The sequence below is a fragment of the Hemiscyllium ocellatum genome, chromosome 15 (genome assembly GCF_020745735.1).
Source record: "Hemiscyllium ocellatum isolate sHemOce1 chromosome 15, sHemOce1.pat.X.cur, whole genome shotgun sequence".
Classification (NCBI taxonomy): domain Eukaryota; kingdom Metazoa; phylum Chordata; class Chondrichthyes; order Orectolobiformes; family Hemiscylliidae; genus Hemiscyllium; species Hemiscyllium ocellatum.
Window position 1 is genome coordinate 27,734,575 of NC_083415.1, and position 22,810 is coordinate 27,757,384.

A 22,810-nucleotide genomic window follows, 5' to 3' on the forward strand; every position below is an offset into this window, starting at 1 on the left:
ACTTCTGTGATGATAGTTTGAATGCTTAAGTTTAAAAACTCCTCTTCCATATTTAATATACTTGATTTAAATGGGTGAATCCCTCTTCTAAAATAACTCAGTGGATAATCAATCAAATATTTTAATAATTCTAAACAGTATGCCAAGATGATAATTTCAGTGTAACATTCCGTACTATTTTGCAATACTAGCATCTGGTGTGGGAGGGACAATGTGCAATATAAACCATAAAGATTTTGGTGCTATACCATAGCAAATAAATAATATTTGAGGTTTAACCAGTCTTCTAGTGTCAGGCCAAAAGGATATGACAATGTTTTGAGATTCTGCAGAAATAAGAACAGATTTCTTCTGGGGGTTATTTGGAGTGCTCAATATACAGTCATTTCTCTTATCAAGAGATTATTTGACAGTTTAGGAAAAGATGAGGTGCAATGAGACCTGGGTATGATAGTGGAACAGTTGCTGAAGGCTGGCACACAGGTGCAGCAGATGGTGAGGAAAGCTAATGGCAGGCTGTACTTCAAAGAGGATTTCAGTATAGGAGTAAGTATGTCTTGCTACAGTTATACATGGCCTTGGTGAGGTCATACCTTGGAGTATTGTATGTAGTTTTGGTCTCCTAGTTGGAGAAAGGACTTTCTTGATACTGAGGGAGGCCAGCGTAGGTTAAATCAGACTGAATTCTAGGATGACAGGACTGACATACGAGTAAAGACTGAATTGACTGAGCTTGTATTCACTGAAATTTAGAAGGGGGGGGGGAAAAGAGAATCTCAATGAAACAAAATTCTGATGAGACTGAACAGGCTAGATGCGGGAAAAATGTTCGCAATGTCGGGGAAGTCCAGAACTAGGGGTTACAGTCTAAGAATATGGGATAAGTCATTCAGGATTGAGATGAGGAAGAAGATCTTCACTCAGTTGCGAACCTGTGAAATTCTCTCCCACAGGAAGCTGCTGAGGCCAGTTCATTATATATATTCAAGAGGAAGCTTCTTGTGGACCTTGCAGCTAAAAGGATCAAGAGGTATGGGGAGAGGGCAGGAATGGAATGCTGAGATTGCTTGATCAGCCATGATTGTATTGAACAGTGGTAGATTTGAAGGACCAAAAGACGTACTCTCCTGCACTTATTTTCTGTGTTTGTTTTTTAGAGAAACAATATTGTTGAGAAACAATATATCAACTAGAATGTTAATACTCCCAAGTTAAACAAAAAGATATCAATGCAGAGATGAGACCAGTGAGCGTTCCAAGTGCTGCAGATCCAAAAAACATCTTGAGGAAGTAGCCCAATGCTTGTAGGAAGGTTTGCCATCCACTCACATCTGGTGCATTCGCTCTGGCTAAGCCTTCTGCCGTGCTGAAATCAGTATTTGAACATTGACTTCATTCTATTGCCGAAATATTTCATTATTTACATCACTTTGCATGCTAAACAATTTTGGTCAGAATTATTATTTTTATTGGTCAGGGAAAAAAACATGCATAATACAAAATAGAAACCAGGATCACCACTAAAATACGCTATTATGGAAATAAGGAAAGGTTTTGCCAAACAGATCATGAAATTAGCTAACAATTGACTAGTTATCTGATAGAATAACACTGTATGCCGAACAATTCAACTGCTAAATAAAATTGCATATATCTTTAATGCAGAGTAAGGAGGATAGACAAAATGGGGAAAGTGGAAATTAAAACTTACTTTGTAAGGACTATGGAAACTGCATCATTAAGGATACTCTCTCCAAATACTAACATGTTCAGAACAGGATCCACATTCAGAGCATTAAAAATGGCAATTGTAGCGACTGGGTCAACAGCAGATATTAGGGAACCAAAGGCAAAACTACAAAACATAAGCAATATTTGCACAGGTAAGAAACCATAAGAAACTTTATTAATCTGCTATTATCAAGATTTCTTATGTAAAAAGTATTTATTCTAAACACTGAACATTACCTTTTAAATCGCACTTTATATTTTCCAGGATAAAAACAAAACTGAAAATGTCTACTAACTTTAGAAGACAAAAAGATAATCTGAGTGGTATTACAGAAAGTAATTGAATCATGGCATTAAAATGAACACTTTCTAAATTCTACTGGGCAATCTTTCAAGATTTTTTAATGCTTAGATTTAAAACTTTTTTCCTACGTTAGAGAGAACGCAGTAACTTACTTCATTTAAATAGGATAAAGCCTTCCTAAAATAGCCAAGAGTGGATCTTCAGCCAAACATATTGAGCAACCCTAAAATAGTATCTCATGGCAATCATCACAGTGCACATTCTGTGTTGTTGTTTAATACTGTGCCTGGTGTGGTAGGAAAAACATGCAAAATACACCATACAGAATTCTGTGCCATACCGCAGCAGATAAATAAAACTTGAGCTCTAACCTAGTCTTTTAATGTCAGACCAAAAGGACACGATAACTTATTCAGGTTCTGCAGACATAACAAGGGGCTTCTTAAGATAGTTTGGTTAGACTGTTCTATAAATCAGCTGGACAGATATTCCAAGCCAGTGTAAGCTAACTGACAGCTCACAGGTGAAATGAATGATGCTGCTGCAACTTAGTTAATTGTCGCTGGGCAAACAGGGGAAAATGCCTGCCTGGAAGGAATGTACTGCATTGCTGAATGCTGGTTTGAGGTATTCTTTACCCATTTTGTCACTCCAATGGACCATTTTCTCATCAGAACAAGGAGTACTTCTGATGAACAGTAGATAACAGAGTAAATATACATTCAAAATCATAATACAGATGTGGGGAAGCAATGACCAAGAAGTATTATCGCTGGACTGTTAATCTCCAGATGCAGGTAAAGTTCTGGGGACCCACATTTGAATCCTGCCACAGCAGATGGTAGAATTTGAATTCAATAAAAATCTGGAATTAAGAGTCTAATGACTTTCAGAAAAAACCTATCTGGTTCACGAATGACTTTTAGGGAAGGAAACTGCCACTTTTACCTTGTCTGGCCCACAATAAAGTGGCTGACACTTAGTTGCTTTCTGGGAAATCAGGGATAGGTAATAAATACTGGCCGAGCCAGTGCCACCCACATCCCACAAATAAATGTTAAAAAAATACAGCTAAGAAAATAGTACACAAGCTTTCGCAAGTTTTCCAACATCAAGTTAATGAGAATTGCATTGTATCTACTGGATGGGCAAAGCATGCAAGGGAGCTACAAATTTCCCTCATGCTGTTATAACTTGAGGGAGGCTATTCGAAAAAACGTTCTCTCCAAACTTTACATGCACACTATTGCAGGTCACATTTGAATGAAGTGTTTTAAAACAGCAAAGGACGCGATTTGACTACTGCAAAAGCTGACTCTATTAATCAAGCTGACCACATAACCTTCAAGAAATACGTTTATCTACTCATATGTAAGCTTACTCTCAGGGTTATTTATAAAGACTTACAACTTTCTGTGGCTATGAAATATTCCGAATGCTTGACTTCACAAGTTTTAAAATGTCTCTTTTAAGTTAAGCTAAGTCAATATGCCCTGGAATCGAGGGATGGTGTTAAAATGGACTGAATTCTTCTTGGTGATAATTACATGTGATTTGGTTTCCATAGCCGGGTTAAAACCGATTGAGAAAAGGACCACATGTAATTCCTGAACACAAATGAGAAAACAGCTGTTCTTGCTGTGTACAGACTCTCAGAGGCAAGTGGAACAAACACAGATGCTTGCTGCTCCAGACAGGAGAGAAGGCCTGCTTTATGATTAATAATAAAGCAAAGCGCTGCTCAGGCCAGATCAGCTGTTGAAGGAAAAAGGCTTGTTTAAGAGGGTTCAAGACTAAAGAATCAACAGTGAACATTTTGTTGCTCCAAGTCCATTCAAGTATGCTGAGAAGATTGAATGAAGAACAATCTGTTTACAAAAGGCTTCTAGAAGATTCACTCTGGCTGGGCTGAGAGAACAGAGGCTGTTGAATCAGAGGGAGACATTTGTAACATTAAATACATGGCTACCTTTCTAAGAAAGAGTTGTGAATTATAAGCATGTAGGGGGATTTTGGCTATGTTACGTTGCAGGAAGATTTATTTTCTGTAATCCAGTGCATTAAGTGGCTACTAACTAATGTTTAGACAATGTTGATTTTAGTTCGGTTGTTTTAACATAGGTATTAATATGGCAAACCTTGTTATGCAATTCTTGCAATGGTCATTGAGAACGTTGCATCTTTTATTTGAAGTTATGAGCTTCCATGCAAATTATAAAAGAAGCCAGAGAAAACAAAAACTGTCAAAACTCTTGCATTTTTATAAATTCTGCTAAATCAATACCAGATCAATACCTTCGTACTCACTACCTGCATCTTGGAAGCAAAACATCATGTTGTACTGATTTGTTTTGCAGACTGGTTTCCAAAATGCTCATGTAAAAGTGTGGGAACTAATTAAAATTCCAAGCTCTCAATTTCAAACATCAACATGCAGAATGATTCATTTACAGAATAATTTGTAAAATAATTACCTGTCTGTCACTGTGAGCTTATAGATAACTTCAGCCTAAAACAAGAAAGAGAAAGTTAAGGGTGAAACAAAGATCAGCAGTCCACTTCTCTATCTGAAATCTAGATCTTGCAACTATCTTGCTTCAAAGTATGTGCAGTATTTATATTAAAAGAGGAATTTCAGGCTACATTTAGCTCTCAAGGAGTTAAATTTTCAATAACGTAATAGTCAGAGACAAGGATTAAAACTGCATTGAGTGTCTATTGTCCAAAATGATTGGGTCAAGTACCAGCCTGGCTTAAAGGTGGCATTTATTTTTGATTTAATTTAACTCCGTACCTTTAATAAATACTTGAGACTGACACTTAAAATATTTCCAGACGTTAGTAGCACGATAGTGGCAGTGTTCATTCCAGACAGTAGGGATGTTTTTAGATCAGTTAGGCTTAGGTGGATGAAAAGCTATGGTTCATGGTCTACTGAAAAGGATTAGTCCAGCTTACCCAGTTCAAATATTCAGTAACAATTTGATGTGATATGTTCAGTTTCTAGAACCTTAATGCAAATTGGATGCACCATTTGAGCCCAGAACAACATTGGTTGCATTTCCTAAGTTTATTAGTTGTAAATACTTTGTGACATGTTAACTGTATAAAAAGTATTACATCAATGCAATCCTTCTTTCTGAGGTTGGATGAAGAATTTCTGTAGATGATGAAAGGAAGGGCATGACAACTCATGTCAAATTAGAGGACATCGCCAGTTCATTGAGAATATTTAGTTAGCAATTGTATTCTGAAGTGTGACATAATTGAAATTGGACATTGCAGGATATAAGTGCCTCACAATAACTGATACATACTCACTTGTTCCCAATTTTATCTCTGGGGTTTGATTAAAATTTCACTACGACCAGCAACACGATGCATTCGCTCTACAATACATCATTGGAACGTATATCACAATCACTGAACAGTATTGCTGAAATGCACAGGACACTCTCAGACCTACTGAAACAACAGCACTTCACTCCATAAAGCAGACTTTTGCAAGGATGTAACAGTAATGCATTCAGAATTAAATGATTTAAGACAACTCACTATGGTTTCATGAAGGGGAAATCACGCCTGACAAATTTAGAAGAATTCCCCGAGGAGGTAACAAGCAAGATAGAGAAAGTGGAACCAGTAGCATATTTGGAGTTTCAGAGGGCATTTGATCAGGTGTCATACACTGGGCTACTTAATAACATAAATGCCCATGGTGTTAGAATATCAAGATGGATAAAGGATTAGCTAACTAATGGAAGACAGAATTATGATAGCAGTACATTTTCACAGGATGGCAACGTATAACTAGTGGAGTGCCAGTGTATCAGTGCTGGGGCTGAAATTATTTACAATTTAAGTAAATGACTTGGATGAGGAAAGGGAATGCCAAATTTCAGATGACAAATAAAAGGCGGTAAGACAAGTAGTGATGGTAACAGTCTACAGAGGGATATAGGCAAAAGGGAGGACTGCAGATGCTGGAAATCAGAGTCGAGATTAGAGTGGTGCTGGAAGTGCACAGTAGGTCAGGCAGCATCCGAGTAAAATCGAGGCTTTGGGCAAAAAGCCCTTCATTAGGAATGAAGGCAGGGAGCCTCCAGGGTGAGAGATAAATGGGAGGGGGTGGGGCTGGGGAGAAGGTAGCAAAGAGTATAATAGGTGGATGGGGGGTAGGGATGAAGGTGATAGGTCAGAGAGGAGGGTGGAGCGGATAGGTGGCAAGGAAGGTTGGTAGGTAGGTCAGGTCATGAGGATGGTGCTGAGCTGAAAGGTTGGAACCTGGGGGCGGGGGGTGGGGGGAATGAGGAAACTGGTGAAGTCCACATTGTTGCCCTGGATTTGGAGTGTTCTGAGGCAGAAGGTGAGGCATTCTTCCTCCAGGCATCAGGTGTTGAGGGAGTGGCGGTGGAGGAGGTCCAGGACCTGCATGTCCTCGGCAGAGTGGGAGGGGGAGTTGAAATGTTGGGCCATGGGGGCAGCAGGGTCGATTGGTGAGGGTGTCTGGAAATATTCCTAAAGCGCTCTGTGAGAAGGCGTCCATCTCCCCAATGTAGAGGAGACCGCAACGGGAGCAACGGATACAATAAATTACATTGGTGGATGTGCAGGTGAAATTTTGATGGACGTGGAAGTCTCCTTTGGGACCTTCGATGGAGACGAGAGGGGAAGGTCTGGCCGCATTCTACCTCCTTCCCAAGATCCACAAGCCTGACTATCCTGGCCGACTCATTGTCTCAGCATGCTCTGGGCCCACCAAACTCATCTCCACCTACCTTGATACTGTCCTATTCCCCACCCTAGTCCAGGAACACCCCACATATGTTCAAGACACCACCCACGCCCTCCACTTCCTCCAAGATTTCCGTTTCTCCAGACCCCAATGCCTCATCTTCACCATGGATATCCAATCTCTCTACACGTCCATCCACCATGACAAGGGCCTCCAAGCCCTCTGTTTCTTCCTCTCCCAACGTCCCCAACAGTACCCTTCCACCGACATTCTCATTCGTTTGGCTGAACTGGTCCTCACCCTTACCAATTCTCCTTTGAATCTTCCAACTTCCTCCAGACCAAAAGAGTTGGCTATGGGCACCTGTATGGGCACCAGCTATACTTGTCTCTTTGTCAGCTACGTAGAACAGTCCATCTTCCATAGTTACACCAGCACCACTCCCCACCTCTTCCTCCGCTACATTGATGACTGCATCAACACCACCTCCTGCTCCCGCGAGGAGGTTGAGCAATTATCAACTTGACCAACACATTCCACCCCCACCTTAAATTCACCTGGAACATCTCTGACACCTCCCTCCCCTTCCTGGACCTCTCTACCTCCATCAATGATGACAAACTTGACAGTAATATCTTTTTTTACACACCAACTCCCACAGCTACCTCGAATAACCTCTTCCCACTCAACCTCCTGCAAAAATGCTAATCCATATTCCCAATTCCTCCGCCTCCACGGTATCTGCTCCCAGGAGGACCAGTTTCACCACAGAAGACACCAGATGGCCTCTTTCTTTAAAAACAGCAATTTCTCTTCCCACATGGTTGAAGATGCCCTCCATGCATCCCATCCACATCCCTCACCTCTGCCCTCAAACCCCACCCCTCCAACCGTAACAAGGATAGAACCTTCCCTGGTCCTCATTTATCTCTTCACCCTAGAGGCTCCCTGCTTTCATTTGTGATGAATGGCTTTTTCCCAAAACATCAATTCTCCTGCTCCTCGGTACTGCCTGACCTGCTGTGCTTTTCCAGCACCACTCTAATCCAGAGGGATATAGACTGGTTAAGCAAATGAGTAAAAACTTAGCAGATGGCACATAATGTGATGAACTTTGAGGTTATGAACTGTGACAGGAAAAATACAAAAGCTGAATATTAGTTAAATAGAGAAAGTCTGCACAAAGCCATGAAATAAAGGGATTTTGTTCCATGACTCTCAAGAAGCTTACATCCTAGTTTAGCAAGTAATAGGGAATGGCACAACGTAAAATGAAATTTTGACCTTTATTTCGAAGAGAATGGAGTATAAAAGCAGGGAGGTTTTGCCAAATCTATACAAGGCATGAGACAGACCACAACTTGAATCATAGAATCACTACAGTGTGGAAGCAGAGCATTCGGCCCATCAAGTCCAAAAAACAGCATCCTACTCTCTAACAAATCCCTATAATCTTGTATTTCCCCTGGCTAATCCACCTTGCTTACAAAAGCCTGGACACTATAAGCAATTTAGCATGGCCACTCCACCGAACCTGCACATCTTTGTACTGTGGGAGGAAAGTGGAGCATCCATAGGAAACCCAGGCAGACAAAGCGAGAAAGTGCAAACTGCACACAGACAGTCACCCAAGAATGGAATCGTACCTGGGTCCCTGGTACTGTGAGGCAGAGTGCTAACCATTGAGCTACCATCCCACCCAGAGATATTGTGAACAGTTTGAGTCCTGATTACCTAGGGAAAGATTTACTGGCATTAGAGGAGAGAAAGTTCATTTGGGTGATATCAGTTCTTGGAGAGAGAAATGAAGAGAAATTTCTTTAAGAAAAATTGAGTAGATTGTGTCTGTACTCCTTGTTGAAACATTCAAGACTCTATGGTACACAATAGAGTAGGTGCTGAAAGGTTGTTTGCCCTTTTGAGAGAGTCTAAGACTGGAGAACATAATCTCAGAATAAGAGATCACACATTTAAGACAGATGAGAATCTGTCAAATTCCTTACTGCAGGCAGCAGTTGAGACTGGGTAATTATGAATATTCAAGATTGATATAGACATTTTTAATCAGTAAAGGGATCAAGGATTATAGGGAAAACAGGAAAATGGAGTTGAGGGTTATAGGATCAGCCATGTTGTCAGTGCATGATGCAGCAGACTCAATGGGCTGAATTGTCCACTTACTTTCCTATATTTTATGGTCTTGCAATCTTAGTAGAGTGAAAGGATATTCCAAATGTAAAATTTTGATAATACTAATTTTCAGGGTTCCACATAGTTAGAAGTTACATTTTAGTTACACTTGCAAAGTTACCTTTTTAAATAACTTGGTCAAAATTATCAGCCAGCTGCTTCTGAGCAATTGGTCTTGCTGGCTTTAATTGTCTTAAAGTTGAAATAAGGTGTTAGCTTCCTGAGACTGATGAGGCATAAAGAAGCTGCCTCACTGCACTGATGTACTGCAAGTCAGCAGCTCCATCCATACTGATTGTATCATAGGCTCAGTAGTGGGCACTGCAGGCAGGCCCACAAATGAAGACAGTGTGGATCCTGTAGTAACGCAAGTCTGGGGTATGGGGTTGGGCAAATTTCAAAAGGGAGGTGGGTGGGAATTCAATAAGCAGTGCATCGGAAGGTGGGGCACTATCTTCACGTGGGTGCCATGGATAAACAATAAAGGGCACCCCATGAAGACAGTACAACCCCTTTCTTCTGCTGCTTTATGAATGCCACTAAAAATAGTAACTTGGCTACTCTCACACAACTGTTGGTACCAAACATGCTTTGGAGTAGGCAGCATATGATCAGAGTTTGACAAGCTCAGTTGGCTCTGATTTATCTATCAAAGAACGTACTGCTGATTTTAGAATCGTCTGATCCTCCACAATATGGGCATGAACTTGGGAAGTTGGTGGACTTGCCAGTCAGTCTACATTATGCACTCACCCACTGAATATATACCCAGCAGGACATTCAATATGCAGCCCAATGCCTGTTTGATTACTTTAGATGCAATTCAAGGCTATTTATCAGCTTTAAGAAATAATTATGACATTTCATCTTTAAAGAAAAGTAATATATTATATTGTTTATTATATAGGTTTTAGCTTACTAATTGCTTTGCACTAGCACCATTACACATAAAACAAAGCACTTATATTCAAGAGTCATGATTTGGAGATGCCGGTGTTGGACTGGGGTGTACAAAGTTAAAAATCACACAACACCAGGTTATAGTCCAACAGGTTTAATTGGAAGCACACGAGCTTTTGGAGCGACACTCCTTCATCTATCACCTGATGAAGGAACGTCGCTCCGAAAGTTAGTGTGCTTCCAATTAAACCTGTTGGACTATAACCTAGTGTTGTGTGATTTTTAATATTCTAAGAGGGTATCCTTATAATCTGCTAAAAACATTTGTTCTTAGTGTTCATGGAATATTTAGTCGAACAGTTTATTATACGTGGCATAATTAATGAGTGTGTAACACTTTGTTTATACAACCTCTCTTGTATCAAAAAGAATGATTAATTTCTTTACACAATGAAATATAACTCCTGGAGCCCAAAGAAATAGAGATGGACATTTGTCATTACCTCCATGACAACAGATATAGAGGGGAGGTGACACCAGATGATTTACCCTTTCAGGCTATGATAGAGATTAATCAGACTATTTCCAAATAAGGGACGAGTGAACCCACAGAATTAAAGACAAGAGTTGGAAACTCAGTCTTTGTTAGCAGGTTTAACCCTGTTTTCGGTGCTCTAATTCTTCTGAGAGAATATCACTTAAGAAACAGAAAGAGGCATCATCTGTGCTGGCAACACTCAGAATCCTGGCTGCAGAAAGATTTTAAAATATCATGTCTTCGCTGCTTGGCTGTTAATTATTTATAAAATCTTGCTTAATCAATTTTCATAAAGTCATGGTTTCAAAGAAAAATGCATCACCCTATACAAAATAGATAATGCCAAGACAACCTGAAAGAGGTTAGCTGAGTTTCTCAAAGCTGTAATGATACTTGTGCATGGCAGTGGTGATGCACCTCTCATATTAACACAACCAAGCTATAAAAAGCAATATAATTCTGGAAATTGCTTGGTACAAAGCTTCCATCCTTCTCCATGTCCTGAGTGCAGACATGACAGCCCGCACACAATCAGAAATATCCCACGGAATTCTTCCTGTATCACAAGTTCATGCAGGATATTAACGTCTAACCAAGGCTATACATTTATATTGCAATAAAAACTTACCTTACCAAGAAAGTAAACCCCACCACCTACAATGAAAGCGGATATTGCTGTGCCAAACACAGCAAAAAGTGTAATGGATCCAATATTTTGGAAAAAGTTACCCTGTAAATGAAAACAATTATCAATAAATTTAACTGTACCCAAGCATAATTAATCATATTTTTTGAATTTTGGAATTGGATTACAAATAATGCCATTTCCAAAATTCTCTCATCTTCTAGCAGCAACTTATTCCACAATATCTAGGAAGAAGCACACCGCTCAGGTGCCTCATCCAATTGCCATTTGTCTAGTTAGACTTGATGACAAATGTTGGCAAGACATTTCAAAGTGTGAATCTCAGCAGAATCAGATCCTGCTTTATTCCCATTCACCCACTGCTGCCAGTGCACATCAAACTGCAGCAAAACAAATGAAGGTTATTTTCCACTTTGGTATCATTAACATCAAAATCACAGTTATATGCAACAACACTGGACAATGAGTTTCTAACATTTTAACATTATATTCCCCAACCACGAGATGGGATGGAAAACACCTAAGTGTTGTGGTTCTGTTCGCCGAGCTGGAAGTTTTTGTTGCAAACGTTTCGTCCCTGGCTAGGAGACATCAGTGCTCTGGAGCCTCCTGCGAAGCGCTTCTTTGATGTTTCTTCCGGCATTTATAGTGGTCTGTCCTTGCCGCTTCCCGGTGTCAGTTTCAGCTGTCCGCTGTAGTGGTTGGTATATTGGGTCCAGGTCGATGTGTTTGTTGATGGAGTTTGTGGATGAATGCCATGCCTCTAGGAATTCCCTGGCTGTTCTTTGTCTGGCTTGCCCTATGATAGTAGTGTTTTCCCAACTCGAATTCATGTTGCTTGTTGTCTGAGTGTGTGGCTACTAGGGATAGCTGGTCGTGTCGTTTCGTGGCTAGTTGATGTTCATGTATGCGGATTGTTAGCTGTCTTCCTGTTTGTCCTATATAGTGTTTTGTGCAGTCCTTGCATGGTATTTTGTAAACTACATTAGTTTTGCTCATGTTGGGTATTGGCTCCTTTGTTCTAGTAAGTTGCTGACAACAGGAAGACAGCTAACAATCCGCATACATGAACATCAACTAGCCACGAAACGACACGACCAGCTATCCCTAGTAGCCACACACTCAGACAACAAGCAACATGAATTCGACTGGGAAAACACTACTATCATAGGGCAAGCCAGACAGAGAACAGCCAGGGAATTCCTAGAGGCATGGCATTCATCCACAAACTCCATCAACAAACACATCGACCTGGACCCAATATACCAACCACTACAGCGGACAGCTGAAACTGACACCGGGAAGCGGCAAGGACAGACCACTATAAATACCGGAAGAAACATCAAAGAAGCGCTTCGCAGGAGGCTCCAGAGCACTGATGATGTCTCCTAGCCGGGGGACGAAACGTTTGCAACAAAAACTTCCAGCTCGGTGAACAGAACCACAACAACGAGCACCCGAGCTACAAATCTTCGCACAAACCTTGAACACCTAAGTGTATTTGATGTGAAAAATGTTTTACAAAACACATTTGCATTGCTATTCTGATTTTCCTACACCTTTAAACTTCTTATGAAACTGAAATTCAGTGTCTTTGTTTCTACCATGGAAAAAAATGATTGAATGATAATATTTACCTCCTGCATTTTAGGTTTCCACTTCAAAAGTCCATCCTGACCCTTCATCCTTTGCAACTAATGCTGAATTTCCAAGCTCCCTTGTTCCCCCACCCCACCAAGACAGCTGAATATTTCCCAATTCTGTACATAATTTTTCCAAATCCTACTGTTCAAACATCTTTGGCTCCTACTTCGCTACCAGAACTAAACAACATTCTGGCCAAAAATCACAAACATCATCCTGTGTAATTTGGGACATGATTTAATATGCTTCTGATTTTTATTTCCTCAGCCCAGGCGTCCATATTACCCACACGGTTTCTCCTCTGCAATCCATCTCTGTGGATCACCTTCACATGCTAATATTCATGCCTGTTCTATTCTCTTGAATAAATATTCAACAGAAATGTTTAATTCCTAGTCTATCATGAGTATTGCTAAAGAATATAAGAGGGCTCCCTCCTTCTCATCTGCAAAATGACAATTTACAGTTTCCAATATATACTAGTCATAACTAGCTCTATCCCAACAATTTTTGAACTGAATTCAACTACTGCTCTTACCTCTTCTGCAATTCATTATTACAACTGGAATATCTCCATGATTTTCCACTGAAATTATCTTACTTCTTTGAAGCAACTCCAACAGACTACTGTGGCAAATTGATCCAAGAAAGTGTCAATTTCCTGCTTGATCTCTCTCAATAAACTTTCCACTTAATTTGAAGGGAAAGATTGAATACATCTACCTTAAAATAGGTAGATAATATTCCAACCCATTATTACCATTTATTTGAGCCAGAATAACTCTAGGTGCTGGGCATGACATCCGAGATTTTAGATGGACACATTGATATTTCTGAATTATACTGCCACTTAATAGTGATAATTACAATAATATTAATTTCAGAAAAATATTAGAAACCTCTGTTACTTGAATTTGCCTTTCCCTGATTTACAATTTCAAGAAAAACACTAACTATGCCTGCTGTTTATTCTTAAGCCATGTCTGTTAGAAAGAAAAGTTCCACTTCTAAACAGCTATAAAGCTCTACAGGTATTTGGACAATAAATGAACTAAGCGCTGTGGGGAGAGGTCAAATAACTAACCCACCACAGGTGTGTTATCCTTGCTAACACTTTGATTGTTTAGTATGAAGTCGGATTATAGAAAGCACAAAATAGCATTCAGAAGTATTCTGAGAACAGAACCCAAACCTAAACTACCTTTTTACTGGGAAAAAGTGAGGACTGCAGAACTTGATGAAGAGCTAATGTTTGAAATGTCAACTCTCCTGCTCCTCGGATGCTGCTTGACCGACTCTGCTTTTTCAGCTACCTAACTACGCTTAATCCTAAATTGAAGGTATTTTTGTAGTTTTGTAAGGACTGCAAACATTCTATTAACTAGCATCTATGGAACCAGGAGAATGCAGGCTGATCAAGCGGTCCACATAAACAATGCAAAAACACGTAACTAAATAACAGAACGTAATGCAGCGAGTGAACACATCACTGTTATACCCTATTCAAGTGATTTATCCTGTAAATATTAATGAAACTTTGCCTTAAATGAAGCTTACCTGCAAAAAGTTTCTCACTCACACCCTTAACTGACTACACAGAGATCACAAGATTGAAATAATACAGTAAACTTGCAGTACTTCAGGTATATAATTTTTGCAGGTTTAATTGAGCGCGGTTCATAAAATGCCAGTTAAAACAAAATTTGTTGTACTATATTTGAAACTGTTAAGCAAATATACATCTGAAGATGCAGATTTGATAACATGGGGGGCAGGAGGTAAAGATTGGGCAAAAAAGCCTTGATTCAAGGCAAAGTATTCATAGTCCACTCACCACCAAATTACCCAAGATTACAACCAATTTAAGATAATTCCAGAAAACCCACACAAGACTAACACCACATAAATTAAGATGTCTTTCCTCCAAAATAGTTCAAAAATATCTTACAAAATAAAATGTTACACAAACAATCATTCCCCTAGTTTCTCACTTCTTTCATGCCTCACCTACCTTGTGTAATGAGTATCCAGACTCAAATATAATAGGCGGAAGCAACAAAAGAAAGAACATGTTTGGTCGAAACATTTCTTCCTCCTGGGAAGGAAGAAAATCAAAGATATAATGACCGGTGATCCATTGCTCTTTATTTCCACAAACAGCAGAGCAAGACTGGAAGTTCTTGTGGCCAAAGTTGACTGAGGTTCTCTGTGCACTAACTTAAAACTCTTCCAGTATTATACACACAATTTACAAAAGTGAATTAGGGTAACAGGAAATACAAACACTGCAGAAATATGTGCAGCTACTAGCAAGTTACATCATGCTGCCTTCATCATACCTTGGGATGTTTGTCAAGAATAAAAAAAGTGTTACATAAGTGCAAGTTGTACTTGTTGATCGCCTCTTGCATTTCGCTTATTTACCTGACTTACTTAAATATTGGAATCTGTATTAGGTCAGTAAGACTGAACAAGTTTCTTAATTACATCCATCACTGTCAAATCAGAAACAAGATGATCATGCACACGTACTAAAACAAGTCTACAAAATGTCAATCAGAGCCAACCACACATCCAAATTAGAGTGAGGAGGGCAAGACATCAATTCATTTCAAAATGATGAAAACGTATAGTCAAGTAATAGATTAGATTAGATTGCTTACAGTGTGGAAACAGGCCCTTCTGCCCAACAAGTCCACACCGATCCGCCGAAGCGCAACCCACCCATACCCCTACCCTTACATTTACACCTTACCTAACACTAGGGGCAATTTAGCATGGCCAATTCACCTGACCCACACATCTTTGGACTGTGGGAGGAAAGCGGAGCACCCGGAAGAAACCCACGCAGACACGGGGAGAACGTGCAAACTCCACACAGTCTGTCGCCTGAGTCAGGAATTGAACCCGGGTCTCAGGCGCTATGAGGCAGCAGTGCTAACCACTGTGCCACCGTGCCGCCCATGATGTTTCATATCAAAGTTTTCTCAGAATAAAGATATTTCCAGACACAAATGGAGTCCAAGTAAACAGCAGAAGGAGCACGCACAAAGTCAAGCATCCCACTCACCAGTTTCAAAGACCGTCAGCCCCCACCAATGGCATTTGGTTCATTGTTTAGATGGTCCATCATAGCCAAAGTGGTAAGACTCCATAACTAAGGTAAAAAGCAGAACTCCCATGCTGTACTTCTAAAGCAGAAGTAATTTGCTAACAGAAACTAACACAAAGGCCTAAACTTCAAGCAACAATTAAATATGGGTATAAAACTATTTTCTTTAGGTACTTTTAAAATTTTTTTTAAAGAAGGTTAACTTGAATAATTTATTTTGAGCTCTGCGTACTGATCAAACTGGGGAACACGTATGGTGATTGCAAGTAGCTTCCACACTATTGTCTGGGCAATTTTGGCATAAGGTTTCTAAGCATAATATAAAATATCAATCTGGTGATAGTCATGTGATACAAATCATTACCATCCACTTTAACGTATTTTGATTTGTAACTTAACAGTTAGAACCTACCTTCCAGTTAGCCCAGTGCTGTGATTCAATAATTTTAATCACAGCTCCCATTAAGATCCCTATGGGCAAAAAATATGGTAAGTACAGATTAAAATCATTTCAAAAACAATCTTCTCTCAAATAAATGAACAAATTAGCTCTATGTTGGATATAATATCTGATATGCATTAAAAATGCCCCTTGTCCCGGAATTCCTTGTACTACTGATATATCTACACCATATGGACTGCAGTGGTTCCAGTCCCTTCCAGTATTCTACACAATTTACAAAAGTGAATTAGGGTAACAGGAAATACAAACACTGCAGAATTATGCACACCACCAGCTTCTCAAGGGCACCTAGGGTTGGGAAATAAATGCTAACCCAGCCAGCAATGCCCACATCCCATGAGTGAATATAAAATAAAAAGCCAGATGGGTATACATGCCTAAAGCAGGACATATCAAGACTTTATACTTGCATGTATATTCTCAATTTTTATGGTTAAAATATCCCATTCCTTGCAGTTTTTATTTGGCAGATCATTCTACTTTCTGTAAAGATTTTTTAAAATATATACATACTATTAATCTAATCCAAAGAACTATAACAGAATGCCATGTCATCATTATACTCATACTGGATACAAGAAATCTCATGGATATCATTCAGAGACCCGTGCTCTGAACTTTACATGATAATCCTACTGGATGTCAATCCAGTGTAATAAAAAGGTTTAGCATCTCACGTCATGGATTATTTGCCCGAAATCAATTTTGATCTCTATCTTCACAGATGATGTCTGACCTAATGCACATTTCCAGCACTTTCTGTTTTTATTTCAGGTTTCCAACGTCTGCAGTGCTGTGCTTTTACATTTTTAAAAAGTGCTAAATTGCGAAGGGACCAGATCTGAAATTCTGCTATAAAGTACTGACTTCAAACTTAAAAAGGGTTCAGAAAAGATTTACAAGGATGTTACCAGAGTTAGAGATTTTGAGCAATCAGAGAGGCTGAATAGGCTTGTGCTGTTTTCCCTGGAGCGGAGGCTGAGGGGTTACTTCATATAGGTTTACGAAATCATGAGGTGCAGAGATAGAGTAAACGGACAAGGTCTTTTTCTTGGGGTATGAGAGTCTAGAACTACAGGGCAGAGATCTAAGGTGGGAGGGGAAAATTTAAAAGGGACCTAAGGGGCAACATTTTCATGCAGAGAGTGATGAGTGAATGGAATGAGATGTCAGAGGAAGTGGTGGAGGCTGATACAATTACAACATTTACAAGGCATTAAATGGTAAATGAATAGGAGAGGTTGAGGGGGATATGGGCCAAGTGCTGGCAAATGGGACTAGATTAGGTTAGGATATCTGGTCATCATGGACAAGTTAGACCAACAAATCTGTTTCTGTGTTGTACACCTCTGACTCTTTATTCTTCTCTTGAATACGGTTTTGAAACCTTTAGTGAAGGGATCATGAATTATTCAAGTTAGCGTCAGAGTATTCATTTTATTTACTCCACATAATAACCCATTGATGTTCATGGTTTTTAGCATTAAGGAAAAGCTCTTGTTACACAGAGAGCACAATTTCAAAGAATAATTGGAATTTGGTTCAGATGGTATGGCATTCCAAGCTAGAAATGTCCAAGTCAAGAAATGTGAAAAGCAAATATATCTGCATTGCAAGTGCTGAAAACTTTTCTAACAGGTTCTCTGTAGTTAAGCATAGTCAATCCTGTTCTAAACTGGAAGATGATCTTGTTCAGTGGATCAAGTGAAAATGATTGCTTACTTACCTAATGACACAACTGCCACACTTTCTGGCAGAAAATGCAGTTTATATTTGATTAGCAGCCGCACCAATATGATGCAAATAGCTGGGAAATTAAAAGGAAAACCGCAGTTATGCATTAATAATATTGTTACAAAGCCAAGGAGCAGAGTTATACTGTTGAATACTACTTTAATAAAATGTAACCAAAATTACATAACACAAAATTCAAACTAATAGCAAGCCAATAGCAAAAAATCTTTGACAGCAAAAGCCCAACTCCAGTTACTATAAAGTTTAAAAGTTAACTCAATTTTTAAAACCCACTTATTAAACACACCAATTTTCAACAGGTATATACAATACTCTTTGTCTGTTTAGTGTATCCATGCCCCTCATGATTTTAGAAATTTCTATGATTGTCAGAGATCACATTATGTAAACGAGGTATAGAATTATGATGCCCACTGTTATTTTAATAGCTTATTTGAGTTTTAAGTATAAATCGCCTTGCTTTTAAATTTACACAGGTTATATAGATGGCAAAGATTCAAGAAATTTTATGTTACATAATAGGTAAATTTCAATAAGCATAATCAATTTTTTTCATTTCACACTAGAGTCAAGCTAGTATTTAGTGCCCCAACCCACATGTACTTGGGAAGTGAGTGAACTTCCTTCTTAAACCAATATAATCAATATGGATACACCCACAGTGCTGTTAGGAAGAGAAGATAATTATTCTTATGATCCCAAATTACTCTTAAGGGGTGAAAAGAAATCAATTTAAGTAGCAACTTGTGACCACTGGATTTCCTAAAACTGTTGCTTCAGATAGTCAATAAGTTACTTTAAGCATACTTGCTGTTCTAAGTGAGGAAACGGGGCAGCCAATTTTCTGCACAAACCATCATAAAACAACAATATGATAATGACCCAATTTTGTTTTCTCTGGGATGTTGATGGAGGATATCATTACTGATTAAGGAATCAAGGATAATTCCACTGCTGTTCTTAAGTAGATCTGAGAGATCTTTCTCATTTATCTCAGATAGTTTACTGTGCTTTGTTTTGTTATGTAGCATTATTTGACAACCTGAAATTAGTGCAACAGCAAAACTGCTTCAAAATGATTGCTTCCTTATTTTTGGAAGTTGATTACAATGCAAACACTTGACACTTGCACAAGCTGGTATTGGCTAGACATTTCATCTGAAAGATGGCAGTTTTAAATGTAGCACTGATTGTCAGTCTAGGATTGGTCTGTTCAAATCCCCGAATGGTAGTTGAGATGTTAGAGTTCTGACACAAAGAAATTTTATGTAAAAAATTAAGTTACTTAGAGGTATGAAGCCAATGCATCAATTCTCAGAAATTAACCTGCCACGACAAGGTATTCAAACAGTATTTATAAATACAAACTTTTTTTTCCCCCAAAGTTGTTTGTCTCTTTAAATTAACAGTGGAATTGAGAAATAGTGATACGATTTGCAGCCTGTATCATCTTGCTTTTTGTATTAGGCTTTTTAAAAAAATTATGAAAAGGGAACATGAAAACGGACTAAAGCAGTTCAAAGAAAACAATAGTTCTATAATTATAAAAGTAAAATTACTCTGGTGTCCAAGAGCTTAGTTATGAAACATAAACATATATTTCTGCATTACTTTGAACAGTGGAAAGAAAAGGTCAGTGAAAATTACCAGGAGAAGCCGATTGTTTAGGTGGCCTCTAAGTAAATATAAAATGAAAATTCTGAACACAGTGACATACCTAATATAAGCAGACTAAAAAATATAGTCATTCCACTTGACTGTTCTTCTTGTTGTGCTTCAGCCCCCGTCTGCAGAGGCAATATAGGTTTTGGTGGAGTTGGTGGAACCAGTATTGGAGTAGTAGTAGTAGTAATGGTAACTGAGGTGGTCTGTAGTGTGTTATTTTGTTCTGTGATGTTACTTGACATCCTGAAATTAGCAAAATAATAAGATGCTTTGAAAACAAATTACCTTCTTATTTTTTTAAGAGTTGGTTATAATTCCAAATAAAGGCACTTATACAAGTTGGATATTTATTCAAACATCTGCATTTGAATTAATTTGGCTGAATAAGTCAGATAATTGTCCCTGCTTCCAAACTCCCACTCCCACTTCTCCCTATCTCTTTGCACTCCTCCCACAATCCAAAAACGTGCAGGTTAGGTGAATTGGCCATGCTAAATTGCCCATTACTCAGGGGTACATATGGGAAATGAGTCTGGGTGGGTTACTCTTTGGAGGGTTGAAATGGATTTGTTGGGCCGAAGGGTCTGTTTCCATACTGTAGGTAATCTAATCTAATTCTGACCTAGATATTAATTCTTCCACCAATGGCAGCTGTGTCTTTCACTGCCTGGAGGAAGGGTTAGGCCATAGTGGTTGCGTGGCAGTGGGGTGAGGGGGATTTCAGGCATTGTTGACTCAGACGTCACTGTAGATCAATAATCACAGAAGCAGAGAGAAAGTAGGACTCGCTACTGTATTCTTTGGCTTGCTGGCCTTAAGCTTTGAAATTCACTCCTTAAAATTGCTGATTTGCCAGTTGGCATGAAAGAATCATTGTCTTTTCAATTCCCAATACCATTTTCCTGAAATATTGACAGGGAGGAAAAGCTGATCAGAAGATCTTAATATAATTTTCCATTGACTGATATAAGTCCAACAAGTCTAATGTTGTACCCAAGATCTACTAAATATTCTAGCTTTTAAAACTTAGCTGTTGATATTTAACTTTCATGCAATGAGACTATTGTAACTTCCACATGATTATGATATTAATCATAAGTGAAAATTAACTTTTGATACTTTGACACTGCAATCACCAGGGATAGTTTCAATGTTTACAAATTGGAAACTATGCTGGTGAATAATAAAATCATTTCAGAATTCTTATGAATTTGATAATAAAAATGAAGTGAAAGCTTCAAAATTGTTGTATGCAAACTTCGACACAGCTGAAAACACCTTCCATGAACCACCTAATTTTCAAATTAGCACTATTTTGTCTACATTGGAAAGATTTTTGTTAAAAATACAAAGTTGACATAAAGAACAAAGGATAAAGAACCAATTTACTATGTATATTGGTGTAACAGTTTTTCTTAAGAAAAGATGGGATAATAATGTGCATGCATACAAGGCCAATATTCAAGTAAAAAAACTCAAGGACAAGAGACTTTCAAATTTCTCCATACAAAAAAGCTTTTGCTACATCTATTTTTACTGGTTTATGTAACTAACAAAGAGCAAATACAAGTAATACTCTATTATCCAGATGAAAATTCTTGCAGGAAATATTGTTCATCTATTTAAAGATAAAGCTTTAAGTGAATAAGAAAAAAAAAATTACCGGGTCAGAGATCTAACTTAAAATATGTACTAAAAACTATTGCACAGCATTAAAATAACCAGTTCACAAGCCCCAACCTGAGTAATTATCCTTTCTCAAACAAAGCCCTTTTAAAAATTCCCATCAAGGGCTCAAAGGAGTTCAGGAATTAATTTGTCCTGAATTGTAGCCTTTTCCTCGAATACGTCCAACTGTAATACTGAGACAAGGGTGATAGTCATTGTTCAAGTCATTTTTTTCCCCACCAAAAAACTTTGGAAGAGCAGATTTTGTCAAGAAACATCTGCCTGGTCAATAATCTCTAAACTGCTAAATAGTCTCTTTTGCTAAGACTGTACCAGACAAAACATCAATAAAAAAAAGCACTCTCAACTACAGTCATATTGGAATTTTACGATTGTGGTGACTGGGCAATTCCAAGCTTCAAGTTTTGATTGTTGCAGAGAGGAAAGACTGAACAATATCTTGCTTCAGTTTTGAGGTCAGAACAAGAATAATTTGGAGATAGATTTACGAATAGCAAGGGTGATAAAGATATCAAATCTATCTGAAATGATAAACAATTTAGGATAAAGAATTTTACATAAATAATTCAGTAATGGAGTTAAAGCATGGGTCTTAATTGATGACTCAACCTCTTGATGGTTTCTAGTCAAAAATTTCAAAATAGGTGGGTGAGTAAACTAGACGTCTAATTTTGAGTATTTTCCAACGTTCTCGGAACTCAGTCTTTAGATCGCAAAGCTACAAGGCATAAATTTGGAAACTAGTCCTGTCAGGTTAAAACCAGTTGTGGAAAATTACAGGAAACAATTAAATGTGTAGCTAGATAAATGAAGATCTATCAATGAGGATAGTGTTGATTTCTGAATGGTAGATCCTGTCTGAATTATTGCATGTTTTGAGATCACAAATGTCTGGTTCGGGAAATGAATGGATGATGCTTATATGGAGTTCAGGAAAATATCTTAAGAATCAGTACTAAAGATTAAGAAAATTGGAAAAGACAGATTTTGTGATTTTATTTATTCAGGGTTGGGCTAGCTGAACCAGGATTTATTACTGATCCCACTAAAGATAGTGCTGAGCTGCCTTCTTGAACAGCTGCAGGTCAAGGGACACTGGGATATGATATTAGAAAGGGAAGTCCAGGATTTTGACCAAATGATTGTGCATTGTTCCAGGTTGAGACGATCTATGGTTTGGAGGGAATTTGCAAGTGGTAGTATTATCATGTATTTAGTGCCCTTGCTCTTTCTGGTGGTTGAAGACATGTTTGGAAGATGCAGTTGGAAAAATTTTGTTAAGTTACTATAGTGCACCTTATGGAAAGTGCCTGCTGCTCCCACTGTGTTGATGGTGGGGATCTGAATATTTAAGGTGATGGACAAGGTTCCTGTCAACTCTCCTGTTTAGTGTTCAGTTTTTGTTCGAGTTGAACTCATCCAATAAAATAGGATGAGT

General features: G+C 38.5%; 1 protein-coding gene across 1 annotated transcript in view; it reads right to left on the minus strand.

Moving 5' to 3' along the window:
* Nucleotides 1-22,810, minus strand: part of slc9a8 (solute carrier family 9 member 8) — a 73,640-nt gene that overhangs the window by 45,338 nt on the left and 5,492 nt on the right. The window contains exons 2-9 of the mRNA XM_060836324.1: nt 19,736-19,926; nt 17,990-18,070; nt 16,213-16,271; nt 14,700-14,783; nt 11,027-11,128; nt 4,510-4,544; nt 1,712-1,855; nt 1,228-1,366 (exon numbers count right to left, since the gene is read on the minus strand). Of these exons, the coding sequence (XP_060692307.1) occupies nt 1,228-1,366; nt 1,712-1,855; nt 4,510-4,544; nt 11,027-11,128; nt 14,700-14,783; nt 16,213-16,271; nt 17,990-18,070; nt 19,736-19,926 (835 nt within the window). The remainder of the gene's footprint in view (nt 1-1,227; nt 1,367-1,711; nt 1,856-4,509; nt 4,545-11,026; nt 11,129-14,699; nt 14,784-16,212; nt 16,272-17,989; nt 18,071-19,735; nt 19,927-22,810) is intronic.